At 50.3% G+C, this 17044-nt stretch overlaps 1 protein-coding gene across 1 annotated transcript; it reads left to right on the forward strand.

The window, feature by feature from the left end:
* Nucleotides 1–849: 849 nt before the first annotated feature.
* CFAP251 (cilia and flagella associated protein 251) lies at nucleotides 850–16833 on the forward strand (the record flags this gene model as incomplete). The annotated part of the gene is made up of 20 exons (XM_040081127.2): nucleotides 850–981; nucleotides 1125–1265; nucleotides 1459–1568; nucleotides 2014–2122; nucleotides 2557–2637; nucleotides 2954–3031; nucleotides 3417–3461; nucleotides 3776–3993; nucleotides 4496–4669; nucleotides 6582–6829; nucleotides 6922–7070; nucleotides 7570–7743; nucleotides 8019–8203; nucleotides 8692–8806; nucleotides 8999–9162; nucleotides 11419–11509; nucleotides 11710–11853; nucleotides 13912–14140; nucleotides 15310–15411; nucleotides 16269–16833. Coding segments are annotated over 20 exons (2832 nt in total), but the record flags the coding sequence as incomplete, so codon positions are not given.
* Nucleotides 16834–17044: the final 211 nt, after the last annotated feature.

The following is a 17044-nucleotide window of genomic DNA, read 5'->3' on the forward strand; positions in this document are numbered from 1 at the left end:
CTGCCGCCCAGGAGCAGCTCTGTGCTCGCAGGGACTGTGACAAAACCCCATCCGAAAGGGGAATTTCCATGCCCGGCGCGGTGTGCAGGCAGACAAGGGAGGGAGCCTGCGCTCAGCCGGAATCGCTGCGCTGGGTTTGCGCTCAGTGTGGGAGTGTTACTGGAGCTGAGAAGGGGCTCTGGGCCCCATTTCCCAGCTTTACAGGTGCCCTTTCCTCCTGCTCTGCCCAGTTCCAGGTTGTTGTGCAGCCAAATCTGGGAGAGTGTGCGTGGGGAAGTATTTCAGAGGATCTCCACACCCCAGCTACCTGGGAGGAGGGCGGAGGTGTGGATGGCTGGTCCATGTGAAGATACACTGGAGTAACCCATTGAGGGAAGAGCAGCGCTAAGCAGTGAGCCCGGGGAGATGTCCCAGGACAGACAGACAGCTCAGGAGACAGATGTACAGCCTGAGGAGGTGAGGGCAGCACCATGGAAAGTCCTGTTTGAGACAGGGTCTGGAGCAGATCCTAGTGGAACCAGCCCCTGGGATGTGAGACATGCTGGGGTTCATTCCTGGCAGCCACAGGGCAGGCCCCACACAGACCAGCCCAGGAGCCAGCATTCACCAAAACCTCCCTTCCTTTCCAAGGATGCCCTTGCAGCTGCCTGCGAGAAGGAAAGATCACCACAGGATAGTGAAGAGTCACCGTCGTGCCCCCGGTCATCTCCTTTAGGTATGGGGATCTCAGACACCCTGGCCAGCACCTGGGCTGGGAGCCAACGCACCCTGGGGGAAGGCAGTGCTGGAACATCATGCCCGGAGGGTGCTGGACCCCCTGAACCATCCCCAGCACAGTCTGAGTCCAAGGGAGCCATCTCCAGCCCTCTCCCAGGCTACAGGGAGAGGCACACACAGCATAAAGGCTCTGCCAGCTTGGTGTGGGCAGCCTCGCCGGGGATGCTGTTCCGGAAGAACAGGGACAGCAGCCTTCACCCCCTTGTGAGTACCAGCGGGCACAGTGCCAACGGGATGCTCCACATGGCACCCAGCACTCCTGCCCCGCTCTCTTCCATCACCCCACAGACCTCGTGTGCCTTTTTTGTCCTGGCTGCCGAGAGACATGAGCTGCCTCTTCCCTGCAGGACCTGTCCTGGGTGTTCGGCTACAACAGCAGCCTGGCCGTGCACAGCCTGATGGACGGGGAGGACTGGGTACTCCTGTACGTCTCCTCCCACATAGTGGTCATCCACGATATCCTGCGGAACAAGCAGTTCCACCTGCAGGTCTGGCACACAGCCGAGCATGTCCCTCCTTGTCCTCCCCTCCTCCTGAACCCCCTCCCTCCACCTCTCTTTCTGGTGCCCTGTGCTCAGGGGTCACCTATAACCAAACCTGTGAGCAGCCCATACAAAAGGTATGAACAGAACAGCCCCAGGTTTGCAACCTCCAAGGCACTCTGCTGCTTCCCTCCCCCAGGGCCACACGAATGTCATCTCCTGCCTGTGTGTGAGTGAAGACAAACGCTGGGTTGCGACTGCCGACCAAGGGCCAGATGCTCTGATCATCGTGTGGGACTCCTACTCTGGGTAAGCTCCCAGGAAGCTCCTCTTTTGGAAATCCTCGGTGTCCAATAAATCACTCAGGACTGACTCCAGTCTCAGCTGAGAGTAAAACGGGAGAATGCAGGGACAGACTAAAAAGCAGCAAAGGAATCAAAAACCAAACCAAGTTCTTCCTTGTCCTTGTATCACCCACGGGACACTGAGACAGGGCTGAGTTCCCCAGACTAAGTACATCACAGCTCCATGCTGTAGGATCTTCAAAGATCCCTGGTGAGTTGTTTCCCAGCACCATTTACTTGGGAGGAAGGGATGGAGGGGACACTGAACACCACCGGTGTTTGCAGCCTCCCTCCTTCCATTCCTTCTTCCACACAGACTGGGGTGGGTGGGTTGTGCCACAGACTTTGCCAAGTGACTGCCTTGTACCCTCTGTGCTGCCAGGAGCACCCACGAGGTCTCTGCTCCGTAGGGTACCCGTGCACACCATCTTCGAGAGTCATTCAGAGGACGGGGTCTGTGCCATTGCCATTTCCCAGGATGCCAAGTATTTGGTGACCATTAGTGCTGCTACGGTGCAGGTGAAGAGAATATCTCGTCTTTCTTAGCTTTGCAGGATAGATACCTGGAAGTCTTTTGCAGTGCAGCACAGGGGAGGTGGGAATTCAGATAGGGAGAGCAGGAGAGAAGGGGAATGGTTTGCAGAGTGATGCCTTGTTTGTCTGAGCCATTAGAAGAAAGACCTGGATTTCGTTCAAGTGAATGCTGCAGAGTTGAGAAAATGGATCTTAATTTGGGATAAAAGCTTCTGACTTCATCACTTTCATCTAGGAAATTTCTAGCATTATTTCCTGAAATTAAGCTTTCTGCTGCCAGGCTGTGCTGGGTTTTACCCTGCTACAATCTTTTAGGCCATGCAGCCCCTGCAGTGGGTGGGGAATGGGATTTACCTGGCTCCCCCAACCTCCCAGAAAGCCACAAGTGTTCCTTGGATTTTTCTTCCCTACTCTTCCAGAAAGTTTGTGTTTGGCGATGGACTTTGCCCACAGAGAAAGCCATATGCAGCATAGAGCTGAAGCCTGAGTTTGGGCATCAGGTAAGTGCCAACGTGGGCAGAAGGGCTGGAGTGGGCAGCCCCATCCTCACCTGCTCCCCCTTGTACCCCCATGCCCCCATCCAGCACGGGGCTGCTGGTAGGTGTCAGCTGGGGATGGGGGGCAGGATCATACCCCAGCCCTGGGACACCCTGATGGAACAGAGCATCCCAAGGGTTATCCCTGTTCCTCTGATGCCTGACAGGCATGGGGTGTCCTCTATTTTCAGTTCACTGCAGCTGGTGAGGTGGTTTTGGATAGAAGAATAAGCAGAAAGCACTGCTCAGCTTGGCACTAATGCAATTCTTTGAATTTCAGGATTATGTAATTTTTAACCCTCAGAATCCCCATGAGTTTGTCAGCAACAGCAAAACCCAAATGATATTTTACGTGTGGGTAAGTAGGGATATGGGAAGTCGTGTTTCTGGTGTCAGAGAGGAGTAGGCAGTGGGGGCTCAGGGGCTGGGTATCTGTCCACAGCTGGGGTCACACGCTGCAGAACTATCCCTTCCCTGCTCCCTGCCCTTGCCAGATCCCAAAGGGGTCTGGACAGAGTATCACACTCCCTCCATTCCTGCTTTCCCATGGGCCCTGTGCCGTTCAGTAGCTTCTGGAAAGCAGCAGATGGAAGAAGAGGATGCTTTGTGCTCTCTAGAACACCTTAGAGCCTTTCTGCTCCAGGAGCCCTGCTTGGGTCTCCACAGTGTGGGGAGGGGACCTGTGGCACTGCAGAGCTTGGTTCCAAAATTCCTGCCCTGGATGTTTTCTCTGCTTTCCCCAGGATGATTCCGGTTTGCAGTATGGGGCACCATTCCTGAGCAACCAGGTGAGCACAGCAGGGAGGGACCACAGCATGTTACCCTCCTGGCTTTTCTGCTGGCAGCAGCAGTGTCCCTCCCCATCCCCTTAAGCAAAAACAGTGGCTGTGGCCCCAGCCTGTCCCCCTCAGAAAGCACGAGCCAGGTTTTCCCAGGCTGAGCTCAAGCAGGGCTCTCTCTCCAAGGTGCCCTGGGGCTCTTGTCTGTCGCCCTGCCATGGGACAGGAAGGGAATGTCATGAGGACCAAGCAGAAACCTCTCTGCTTGAGGAGGGCAGAGCCAGCTCTGGAATAAAAACACAGCCTGGCTGCTGTCTCCACAGACCTTCAAGTGCCTGGTGGGACAGTTCAGCCAGTCAGTTTTCCATTTTAACAACACCCAAGTTCTGACGGGCACCTCGGCCGGGAAGCTGGTGGTGTGGGACATGGACAATCCCCGCACACTCCCCGAGGAACTGCTGGCCAAACCCCACGGAATAACAGCCACCAAAGTGGTGTCAATGCAGAAGGAGAGTCTTACCGTGCTCAAAGTGTTGGAGAGGTAACAGGCAGCCCTTTTCAGTAGCTGCAGGTAGTCCTCAGGTACCTCAGCTGTAGGAGTGGCAGAGATAATATTGGAGTTTTATGTCGCTTGGCAGCATGGTCACTCATGCAGGAAAGTGCTGCTGGTTTTTGAGTCATTTTCCAGCAATGGATTTGCCTGGGGGTGGAAATGAGGTTGAGAAGTCGTGGTGATGCGATGCCAGCTCTGCTGGGGTAGATCAGACAGTGGCTCAGCCTCCCGGCCGCTACCGGCAGAGGGAGCAGACAGCCACCAAACGTCGCGACAGCCTTGGGGACATGGCAGGGACACGGCAGGGTCACAGCAGAGCCACTGGATTCTGCACAACTCTGGCTTTCTCCTGCACATCTGTGCAGGGTTCTGCTCGTGTGCTTGTGCAGAGAAATGGGGGAGAGATTTGCATCCACACAAGGATGCTCTCCAAGAAATACTCGGGAGCTGTCAGTCAGTGTGTTTATTAATAACTTTCCCTTCCCTGCAGCTGTATAGTCACAGGTGATGTGGAAGGGCAGGTTAAATTCTATGATGGGCAGCTGCGGCTCCTCACCATCTACAGCCACGACAAAGTGGGTCCCATCCAGTCCATCTCCTTCTCCACAGTCCTTCGTGATCCTCCCAGTGCCCTCCCAGGCAGCAGCTGTCCCTTTCTCACCAGGTGAGTGTCTCTTTACAAACCCAGGTCTTCTCCTGTGTTTGCCTTGCAGTGGAAAGCTGGGGAGGTGGTCAGTGAGATCTGAGGTGGTGGTGAGTGAGAGCTGCGCCATGAGCTTCTGCCTGGTCTGGAGCAGGATTCAGCCTCTCCTGGGCAGGAGAGGGAGGCAGGACATGGAGGGAGCATGGGTGGGCTCCAGCAGTATGGGAGCCACCCAGACACTGAGCTCGAGGCGATGCCTAGGTGCAGACATGGCATTAGTGCAGGCGTGGTGGTGATTGGTTTCTCTGTCACGTACCCGGCACACCAGGCAATGCTAATGCTGAGCTCTCACTGGGCCCCTTAATCCTCCCTTAAACCCCTCCCAGGGATGGTTATATCCAGTTGGATTTTATCATGGCTTGGCAAGCTAATTGGGGCCATGGCACTGATGCAGGGTTGTGCCACACCGACTGGTCACCAGCCCCTCTCTGTCCCTCTGTGTGATGTAGCTATGTCTGAGGAATTACACGGAGCCTGCAGGCCAGATGAAGCTGTTGTGTGGCTCCATCCAGCCTGCAAAGGCACGTCTGTCACTCCTGCTAAGGCTTTCGTGGCAATGTCTGGTCTTAGCCATGTGTGTTTTCCAAAGAGCCGTGTGGGACAGATTCTTCTCCAGCCTGGAGCAGTGTCCTGGGGGATGGTTTGGTTTCCCTGTTGGTCTCTGTTGTCTCATCCCTCTTCCTGGGTTGCTGCTGCAGCTCCTGCCACCTGCAGCTGCTCTGGGCAGTACAAAAGGCAGAAAACCAAAGGGGAAAGCCTGAGCTCATCCCAGAGGCTGGTGGGATTAGGAATGGCTGGAGAGCCCAGCTAATGCACGCAGGAGGTGCAGAGCCCATCACTGCCTGGGCCTGATGTGCATAAACTGGTGGCTGTGATGGAGCAGCTGGCAGAGGCTGTGCTTCCCCACTTGTCTGCCTGTGCAGTTTCCTAGATTCAGCCTGGAGAAGGCTCCAAGGAGAACTCATAGCACCTTCCAGTGCTCCAAGGGCTCCTCAAAAAACAGCTGGAGAGAGACTTTGGACAAGGCTATGGAGTGACAGGACAAGGGGAGAATGGCTTAAAGTTAACAGAGGGCAGGGTTAGATGGGGTAGAGGAAGAAATTCCTCACTGTGAGGGTGGTGGTGTCCTGGCACAGGTTGCTCAGAAAAGCTGTGGATGCCCCTTGCCTGGAATTGTTCAAGGCCAGGTTGGATGGGGCTTGGAGTAACCTGGTCTAGTGGAAGGTGTTGAAACAAGATGATCTTTAAGGTCCATTCTTACTCAAACCACTCTGGGATTTCTGTGTGGTCCTCTATTGTCCCTTTTACTGGGTCCAGACTCTCAATCAGGCAGACTGAAACGATGCATGTTTGTGCTGTAATGTGAATAATTATCCAGCTGTGTGCTTCACACATCACCAGTCACACGGTGAAACCTCTCTGCTGTGCTGGCCAGTGCGGCCAAGTGAGCAGACAGGGACTGAAACTGCCCTCTGACCTTGGCCACGGCAGCACGGTCAACGTGGAGCCACTGATGGTGGCATGAAGACACATGAAAAGCCCATTCAGAGTATCTTCAATTGCTTATTTGCCCATCTCACACGCCAGTGATTTGCAAAGGGCAGGAGCTCCCCAGATGTTGTTCATCTTCTAGTTTGCCCAGCCAAGTAGAAAATGGAACTGGCTCCAGTGTCTTCCTGTGGCCATTTCCCAGGTCATGAATACAAAGTGCCACTTGCCTTTCAGGTCAAGGAGCGTTTGCATACTGTGTATCATAAAATATAAGAGATTGTCCAACTAACTTGCCAAAAAGAGACTGATGTGTAATATAGCTTGGAGGGACACGAGCCAGTTGGTCTGATTCATTGAATTCTGTTTCTCTCATGCTAAACAGGAACTTTATCCTTTCAACCTCTGATGCAACCATGTTCCATGTTGCAACAGACAGCACAAACTTTGAAAGAATCATGCAAGAGGCGAAGAAGGCTGTGAATGCCATTGCCTGCCACCCGAAGGAGCCACTTGTGGCTGTGGGGAGTCACTGTGGGCTGCTGAAGGTGTGGGAATACAAGGAGACCCAGTACCTGGTTAGCAGGATATTCACTGAGGCTGGCATCCAGTGCTTATCCTATGATCCTGAAGGTATCCCAGCCCTGTGTCGTCCCCATATGTCAAGCATTAGCCTGCCTGGGAGGAGTGATGGTGTCGTGAGAGTTTTCTGGTCTGCTTTCCAGGTTATTTTCTGGCTGCTGGTTTTACTGATGGAAGCGTTTACATCCTTGATGCAATTTCCCTTCAGTCCATCTGTGAAGAATTCCAGTTCTCGCAAGGCCCCGTGACTCACATCAGCTTCTCTCACGATTCCAAGTACCTCGTAACCGCTGTAAGCTTGTTTTTTCCGCTCGGTGATTTACATGCGCTGCTCGCGGGGGAGCTTTGGGAGGGACTGGGAACTGCCGGTCATCCTGCGAGGCACAGAGCGAGCAGGGCAGAGGGCCGTCCCTCCCCTGGGGCTCGGTGACTGAAATGCAGAGCAGCAGGGCAGAGGGCTGTTCCTCCCCTGGGGCGTCCTGACTCCGAAATGCTTTTCCTGGCTTGAAGTCACTCTGTAAAAACGTCACCAGTCACAGCGGCTCCACAGACCCGCTGCTAGCAGCGACTCGTCCCTAACTTTAGTGACAAGTCTTAGCTCTGCATCCATCTGAAGAAGGGGCTGGAGTATAGATTTTTCCTCCTGGCTGGTGCTTTGGGAGGGGGCTGCTCCCTCAGTCCCGTGTCTCGGTGTAGAAGTACTGAGGCAGTGTTGAAGCACTTTGGCTCAGAGGTGATGATCTGTACAAAGAAAAAGATCCCCCTCGTTGACCTTTGTGCTGTTGTTGCAGGATGAGACTTATTCAGTAACTGTTTACAAGAGAGTCCTGAAGAACGGGAGCAGATGCTGGGAGCACCTGGCAGGGCTGGACTCCCACTACAAACCCATCCGGAGCATCCTCTTTGGGGTCCACTCACACAGCAACGAGCCCAGGCTCCTGAGCCTCGGCGAGGACCGGCAGCTGGTGGGTTGATGCAAAAGTTTAAAGGACAGTGAAGATTTGTGGTCAAAGGGGTGGGGCTGGACAAGGCCATCAAAGGATACTCCATGTTTGGTTCCATGGCTCCCAAACCTCACCCCACCAGCTCCGTTGCTGGGGGTTGTTTCTCAGCCTGGTCTTGGTGCTGAGTTTCTCCTATTGTGGGCTTCTCCAGGAGATGCAAATCCAGTGAATCCACAAGGTCAAGGGTGCAGGGCAGACCACAGGGGAGTTGCTGTGTCTCCTTGTCTTCCCTTCAGGTTGAATATGACCTGAACAGCAGCATCAAGGACCACTTGGTGGTCACACAAAGGAACAGGCTGGAGCAGGATGCAGTGCCCCTGTGCTTGACCTGGTACCCACAGCTCAACACCGAGTCCTTTTTCCTCACTGCCAACAACTGCTACAAAATGAAGCTCTACAACACGATGACCAAAACGTGCAGGTAGATTGATTCAGGCCTGCCATTGCCTGGGAGCCTGCTCCTGATCATGTATTCTCTTTGGTCTAATGACCACCATATTCCCACCCATGGGCATGTGATTTTCCGTCTGTGATGCAGAACTTGGGATGGCTCTAGAGCCCTCAGGTCAGTCCATTCTTACACCCACTCTGCTGTTCACTGTCATTCAGCTAGGTTGTGGCTGCAGGTGGATCTTGGCCTGCACAGCACGTTGGACCTGAGATGTAGCAGTTAAGACATCAGACAAAGAGATTGGAGTCCACATGAGCAAAGCATAATAATCCCTGAGCACTAAATTAATTTCTGAGCCTCTTCTAGCCAGGGACCCCATCCTACCCTTTTCTCTCAGACAGTAGCACAAAGCCTCCGCACACCTCCCATATCTACCCATCCTTCCACACAACAGCTGTTCAGAGGGGGGAAAATGTTTTGGGCGGCCTAGGGTGGATAAATACATCGTTTGCCTTTAGAAAGACCCTTTTGGGACCAACCTATGGCTCTCCCTTGGAGAAGATACAAATCCTCCCTAGGACAAGCTCTGCGGACCCCCAGCAACACTACCTGGTGTACATTACAAGGGACAAGGTACGGAGCCCCACCTGCCCTGCCTTACAAGAGCCCCCACCTGCAGAGCTGGAGGTCCCTTGGGAATTTCACTGAAGGTGAAACCACGTGTAGGCTGGTCCTGCCTGAGAGCTGAGCAAGCTCCTGAGGAAGAGGATGTGGCACTGCCCCAGTGGGACCCCCAGCCCTCCCAGACTCCCTCTTCCCTTACAGGTGGGCTTGCAGATGCTGCCTGTCGATGGCAACCCTCACAAGTCCTCAGCCTTCATTTGCCACCCAGATGGTGCCTCTGATTTTGCCATCTCCCACGACGGGCGTTACATCTTTACAGCCGGGGGAAAGGAGCGCACTTTTATGAAATGGAAGGTCAACCTGCAGTGAGTTTTGGCAGGAAAGGGAAAGGAATCGTGTTACTGCTTTCCACAGCTGCTTGGTCGATCCATTGGGCCCCAAGCAGCTATGTGGGGTGGCAGTTGAAACAGGGGGGACGTATTTTTGGGGTTTTGTTCCCCTCTCTGTGATGTAGGAGGGATTGAGCCAGCAAACCTCACAGGGGTGGCCACAGTGCCTAAAGAATACTCCAGGCTGGAATATGGTGCCCAAATGGTAAGAAACTGGGCAGAGGATTTTGTGATTCTTGTGAGGGCCTGGCCAGTGTGATGGGAGGTTGTCAGGGTTAGGCAGGGAGCAGAGGAGCAGCGCTGGCTGCAAAAGGAGCACACAGGGCTGCTGCTGATACAAAAGTCTCTGCTCTCCAAATGGGATAGGAATTTGCTGGGAAATCCCCCCTGTGTTTGAAGACTGGATTTAGGACGAGCTACCTTAATCCCATAAAGCTTTGCTTACATGAATAAATGGGCTGTAGTAAGTGGGGTGGTTGAAGAGTGGAGGCTGCTTTAACAAAGGAGGATCTCCAGGCTCTGGCCCAGAGCATCAGCGATGAATCCTGCCAGGTTTCTTACGCCATCCTCTGCAGGTTTCCCTCTGCCAGATCCCTTGGGCAGTGGTGCCAGACATGCTCCCACATGACAGGAGAGTACAACACCAAAGGCAGGATAGATATTTTGGTTTCTTGGCATGTCAAGGCCCAAAGCTGTTCAATGCAATACATGTTTGGGGCACAGGCTCTTCCCTCAGGGCCGCAGGTGCCCAAGAGATACATTTGTACATAGAAACAGAGCAAGGCAGCTGTGAATGGCATGAAAACTGTCAGGCCACCATGGAACCACTTCACACTTCAGGGACTGGGAAGGGAGCTTAGTCCACGGCAGAGTTAGGATAGTGTGGCATTGTCTCCCTCAGTCTGTGCTGTTTGATTTTTTTATGTTTTCAAATCCTGCACAACACCCTCCTAGCACAGAGCACTGTATCTCCTGGTTTCTGGGAAATAACTCCATGGGAGCTTTTAGCCCTTGCTCCTATGTTTGCCATTTGATAAGCGCCTGGGAAACACCACTGCCCCTCACCTTCCTAGGACCAAGGCTTCGTGGACCACATGCTGGTCCTGCAAGGAACACATTTTGCAGGTACCATTCGCTCTGAGGAAAGCCCAAGGAGTGCCAAGATAGCTCACCTTCATGTGCCAGAACAAAGGAAACCTGAGTGGGAAAGCAATGGCTTTATTTATTTTCTTTTCCACTTTGTGTGGCTTAAACAGTCGGGGGTCAGGATAAGCGACATTTTAAGGAAGGCAATAGAATATAAATGATCCTTCTTTATAATGGTTGGCCAGAGTCCAGGCAACATTGAATTTCTGTGTAATTTGTTTTTGGAGCGAAGTTTTTGATGAGCTAATTATCATTTTATTGCCGCTTCTGGCATCTTGTGAATCTCCACTGTGTTTAATACCCAAATAACTTAATTATGAAAAAAGCATGAAGCTTGCAAAAAAACCCCAGTGGAGGCAGCACGACAGAGGTGTGTGTGAAAGCTGCAGCCAGGCTGCCAGACGTGGGGTATTATGCGGCAGTGTTATGCCATGACTGCACTTCCAGGCTTGGTTTCTTTTTACATCTGCCCAAGCCAAAGGGATTCTTTTGGCTCCAACTGCCTATGAAATTGAAACAAAGAGGTGGCTACTCAGGCACTTTCAGTTTAATGCAAACTGCACCTGCGACTCCGTCGCCCGCCACGGCAGAGGAAGTCGGGTAATGGATTGCACTGAATTATTGGGGAAAAATGTGTTGGATCAAGGAACAGGGAGTCGTGTGGTTTATTGCAAACACCAAGCCCCAGCCTTCTCTGCATGTTCAAAATGCTGATCTAGCTAATTCATCTCCCTCAATGTCTCTATAAGGAAGCAGAAAAGCCGAATGCCAGACACCAAGTTCAAGTCCATGGAAAAGCTCCTGGCTCCCAGCCCTGTACTCATTCCACTAAACAAGAGGACCATTCAGTAATAATTAATTCCCACACTGTGCTATTGTATGTAAAACCTGGGTATGAAATATGCTGTAGAAGTGCAGCTGATGATAAAATAGCACAAGGTTCAAGGCAGTGCTTTTCTTTCCTGAATTCTGAGGCCCAGGGATTTTATTTATTGAAAGTGTCTGTGAACAATGGCTAGAAAGGGAACCGTGAAAGCTCTCCTCACATGAACCCTTCCTGTGCCTTCTTTCCTCTACTTCTGCCAGTGTCTTGGATGCTGCTGCTTTCCTGGGTGGGGAGGACTTGATCCCATTCTACAACCTCCTGGATGGTGGCAGAGAAGGCAAATTCTTCAGGGTAATTATGCTCACCGTGAACGCTGTCTGAACACCTGGTTGGGGTTTAATTTATACAGGCCTGACATTTCTTTATGTTTTGTCCAGCCTGCCTTTAACAGCAATCACATTGACATGGCTGTTAGTAAACCCTAAATGGAGCCTTATCTTCTGTGCCTGTTGGTAACTGAAATTTGCAGTGTTTGTTTGAACCCCTGGCAGGAACTGGAGGACTATTTTTACTACGTACAGCTGTGCAGACAAGGTATCGACACACTGGAGAGGAGACAGGTGTCAACACATATTCCCTTGGAGGAAATTCCTTCTGTAATGAGAGCAATAGGATTTTATCCATCAGAGGAAGAGGTTAGTCAGCTGTTTTTATTGTTATTAAAAGAAGAAAGAGCAAGACTGATTGCACTTCCCAAGTGTTCTAAGGGCCGAATTCTGACTATTGCCATGCTGGATGGCTCTGGGGTATATTTATTGTCTTTCAGTGTATTTTTTTCTGGTCTGCATCAACATAGTAGTGGTCAGAATCTGGCAGAAAATTCCTAGAAAAGTTTCCTTGCTAGCAAGTTGGGCAACTGCAGAGGAAGGCTGAGCAAACCTGTAGCCTGACAGCTCAGAGTTGTTCAACAAGGTAACCTCAGGGTCAAAATTTTACAGCAGAGAGAACTGATTTAATAAGGGTGCTGCTTCTTCCCCTTTGTGTGGCTGTTTCTCCAAGGCAGTTTGTACTGTATACAAACCTCATTTGTAATGTGTAACCTGGCATGACTGAATCTGAAGCCAGGAGATTTGAATAACGGCCTCTGAGCACCAGCTCCAGCCCATCACTGCAGGAGAGGCTCCCCCAAGGGAAGAGGTGCATCAGTGCGCTCCCTCAGCCTTTCTGCAGGGGAGATTGTGTTCATCTCTGCCATGGCACAGGAACCCACAGGCTGCTGAGGCGCTGCTGTGAGTCTGTGCCACCCCATCTGCCCAGGGATGCTCTGCCAGGAGAGCCACCAGATGGGAGGCAGGACCTTTGCCAGAGCTGCCACCAAACTGACTCACTTTGGAGCCCCCACAACCAGCAAATGTTTGTCTGAGCTGGGGCTGCTTTGCCCTGGTGCCAAGTTGAGGTGTAATCTCTTCATGCTGTGTTAGATCTTTTCCTTGGGTTATCACGTTTTTGCCTCCTGGGGACACAGAAAACATATTCCCTTGGGAAATGTCTCTGCAATAGTAACTGATAATGCCCCACACTTCTCCAAATTAAAATATAAACAGCATTTCAGGCATGGAAACAGAGGTGCTGAGCTGTTGTGAAACCAGGCAACCTACCATCAGTAATAAATCCAGAGAGAAGGTTCATCTGTCTCTAGAGTGTTTTAATAAAAGAAAAGCAGGAGGAAGAAAAGGCAGCTTGGGCTGACTAGCAAAGCTTTTGGGAATTGGTATTTTTCTTTTGTATTTCAGTGGGGTTGATATAAAACCTAATCCCAGATCAGGCAGAGCCGAGTGAAAATTACTGTTCTTGCTTAGAGTGACATTCACCGCAGGAAAAATATAAGGCTGAGATTTCCCTCTTCCCTGGGCTTCATTCAGTGGAAAAAGTTGTGACACAAGGACAAAGGCCCAAGGCTGAATGCAAAGTCTTCCCTGGAGAGATCTTGCATCAGCTTCCCTTCCCGGGGAGCAGCAGGCCTGGTACGTGCTGGCACGGGGAATTCTCCCGGCGTCTCTCTGCTGCCCGTGTATCTCTGAAGGGGCTGCAAGTACAATGAAGGCACGGAGCAGATGCTGCCTTTTGGACACATCTGCACAGCTGCTGGGCTGACTCACAGACTTCAGGAAAACCACTGGTATCCAGCACAGCCAGTGCTTGCCTGTTTGTCCAAGACGAGAGTCCAGCAGTGCAGGGCGTCAGCCCCATTGAGCACAGTTTGGATTTGGCTGGTGCAGCACCTGAACCCACCCCCAGACACGGGGAAGAGCAGGGGAAGATAAGATTTCTCATCAGTCAGGGTGTGCAGCCTGGTTCTGTCGGGACCCTTGTGTGTGGGCTCCCAGAGCAAGGATGGTGTGTTTATTGGTTTGTGGTTTGCCGGCCCACTGTCCCAGAGTGGAGACACAGCTGTGCCCAAGGTGCCGGTAACAGCTGCAGGGTCACCGAGTGCCTGTCACAAGAGAGGAAATCCAAAATGCCTGTGGATGCGTAATCCCATCTTTACTTGTTATTGTCATGTCAGCAGGTGTGTAACTGTTGGCCATTCCCATCCTCAGCTGCCGAGTGCAGCTTCCTCCTGGGACGTGGTCATGGCACCCGTGCCACCAACACGCGCACGGTTCGGGGACGTTGGCATTCACGGGATCAGAAACTGGCCCAATGTTCTTCAAAATAAATCTTGTAACAATTTGCCTTGTCTTGATGTTTAGATTGAAGGAATGATAGATGAGGTAAAATTCAGCAAGTATGCGGATACCAGGGAAGAAGTGACAAAAATCAATTTAGATGATTTTATCAAACTTTATATAAATCATCGACCTGCGCTCGGCTTGTCAATGAAAACCATACAACGAGCATTTCAGGTTCTTGGTTATGATAACAAGAAGGGAGACAAAGTTATTGACAGAGGAGACTTCCTGTCACTGCTTCAGTGCAGAGGTGAGTTATTTTGTTTCTAATACCAGTTTTCTGCTTGCTAGCTCTGCTTGCAATTTCAAAACTTTTTCCCTGCAGCAAGAAATGATTCTGGAATGAGAACCTGGTAACCAAGGCAGGCATGAGGAGCCACCTGCCTTAAGATTTTAAATTGAATAATCACTTGTCTTGTCCCAGCTGTGCTTCTTTTACTGCTCTGGAAATCTCCGCTGGCTTGAGTATCTCAGCTGTTAAATGATAAGTATGGATCTTGGCAAAATGTATCCTTCTCCCTGTGTGCCCCTATCTGAATTGCTGTTCTCTCTTCCAGTCACATAGGCTCTGGAAAAGCAGTATAAAACTCATAAAAGGGAGACAAGAAAGGAGGGATGAAATTGGTCCTGGACTAAATCTGTGTAAGATTGAAAAGATGGGATCATTTAGTTGAGCTGAATAAGAGAGAACACCATAAATGTGGGTGTTAATATGCTTGTGGCCAGTGCCATAGAGTGCTAGTAACAAACTTCTGTTGTCTTACTTCTGGTGTAAAAGTGCAGCTGAGCATTAGAACAGGTAAAGGGAAACGCTGGTTTACTCAGTACATCACTTGGCAAGATTCCTTGCCACAAAGATCCTTGGAAACCACGGATTCAACCAGTGTGAGAAAGGTTAGCTATTTATACAGATGGTGTGAACACCCATAAATAGGTACATCAGATAGAACGGTTTCATAACAGATCTATAACCTCATGCTCCAGGGCATGAGCCAACCACTAACTGGGAACAAGTGCTATGTCCGTGTTATTTCAAGATACTAAATCAAGACTTTTCTCCATCTTTCTCTTCCTCTGCCTGAAAATGGCTACATGGACTGTGGTCTGTGCCAGGAATTCTCCAGTGGGAATAGAAGCTCAAGCCCCTGCTACTGCAATGTTTCTTAAAGAGCTGTCTGCATCAGAATTTCTTCCTTTGACATTTTCCCCCAAAAAAGCTAGAGGAAAGAACAATTTTCCTCAGGATCAACATTTTCCTGTGTTGGGATCATGTGTTTTACTTGGCAGTGTATATGTCCCTACCTCAGAAAAGACAGATCCTCTTTTGAACTGTCCTGTTTAGTTTCATTTGAGCTGCTTTTGAGTTTTTGTGCTCTCAACCCCATAACCCATGGGCTGGTGGTGCTCTGTTTTGTACAGGGGAGAAGATGACAGAGGAGGAGCTGGCTGAGTGTCTGACCACCCTGCTGTGCAGGAGACCCAGGAAAGGAGAATCTGAACTGGACACCTGCGATCCCACAGGTACAGGATTAGCATTCCACACAGCACAGAAGCAGGATTGTTTCAACTCCCAAATGGAACAATTTAAATTTCAAACCCAATTTACCCTGTTAGGCCAAGAGCTGTCAAAACTGCTCAGATGGGATTGCAAAAATAGTCACAGAGCTACAGACTGTCCTTCATCCACGCAGAAATTGCACGGGTGTATCTAAAAATAAATGGACAATGAACTATAACTGGGGCCTGACAAGATTACATTGCTGTTTATCTGCTGGCTGGAGCTGAAATTAGAAACACACAGGGAAATCCCAGTGCTGGTTTCACCCGGGCCGCAGTGCCCATTGTAACAGAGCTGTTGGTAACGATCACATTCGTCTGCAATTTATGTCCCAGTCTACACCAGTCTGGAACAGCAAATTATAGCATTCATTTGAGCCAAGCGGCTGTATTTAATTGCCCATTGTAATTGGAACGGCATTTTTGTACAATTCACGTCCCAGTCCCCACCAGTTTGGAACAGCATCTGTTTAGGGTCACTGGCAGTGGGCCCCATGCAGTAAAGGTGCTGCTCCTGAAAGGAACTTCGGAATCCCTGGATCCCTCAGGATCCTAAATCACATCAAATCGACCAAGTGTAAATCTTGTCCCATGACTCCTCTGAGGCACGGAGCTGCTGCAAGGTGAGACACACGGATTTTGACAGGCTTAACCCCTGATATAAACACGTAAAGTATGAAGCTAGTAAACCATCGCTTTGTCATGATCCCTTCATGTATCTTTAAAAACATTTCATTCACTTATTGCTGCTTATAAATTTTACCGGAAAGCCATTGTGACATTGCTTCTGCGTGTCTCATGTTGTTATTACTGCTCTCTAGGTGCAGCAGCTTTGATTGAAGAAGAAATTCCAGCAGAAATCACAGCAGAGATATTTGTTGCAGACATTCTTGGCTTACCTATTGCTGAACCAGAAAAAAAGAACGGAAGGAAAAAGAAGAAAAAAGAAGGCTCAGAATCATAGCTACCACTAGATTTTCTATTTGTTCCTACTTTCCAGAGTCCTCTCCTCAAATATCTGCAAAGTTTATGGCTTGTGTTTATTGCAAAGTAAAGGTCACATAGTTGCACTTCAGCTAAACTCTAGAATAAGTCCCCAGTTTGGCACATGCCACAAACCTGTAATTTCACACCTATATAGGGAAACACTGGAATGGCTGGAAAGAATGAAGCAGGTGGCCACTCCATCCTTCCCAGAAGTAATTTCAGGTGGGTTTGTGCCAGATGCAGTCTATTTTCATTACTTTAAGACAGTATTCATTTGTGAAACTTGACAGCAGAAGAGCAGTGTAAGAGCATTGTATTGATTCAATTCATTGATAAATGCTTTGACAGGTTAGAATGGATTTATAATTATAAATCCAATGGACCTCGGTAAAGAAATAAATGCTGTGGTATACATTAAAGTCACGCTTCTCTTTTGGCCTTTAAACTGACTTTTTCTTTCTGAAAGTAGTAATTCCAATTAGCAGCGTAATATCAATGGGGCGGCATCGCTCTGTGTGTGTATAAACAGCATAATGAGACTGATACAAGTTGCTGTAGAAAGATCAGTGAAGTGCTGTTGAACGGCTTCCTTCTTTACATCATCCTCGGC

Source organism: Hirundo rustica, chromosome 17 (assembly GCF_015227805.2).
Source record: "Hirundo rustica isolate bHirRus1 chromosome 17, bHirRus1.pri.v3, whole genome shotgun sequence".
NCBI lineage: Eukaryota > Metazoa > Chordata > Aves > Passeriformes > Hirundinidae > Hirundo > Hirundo rustica.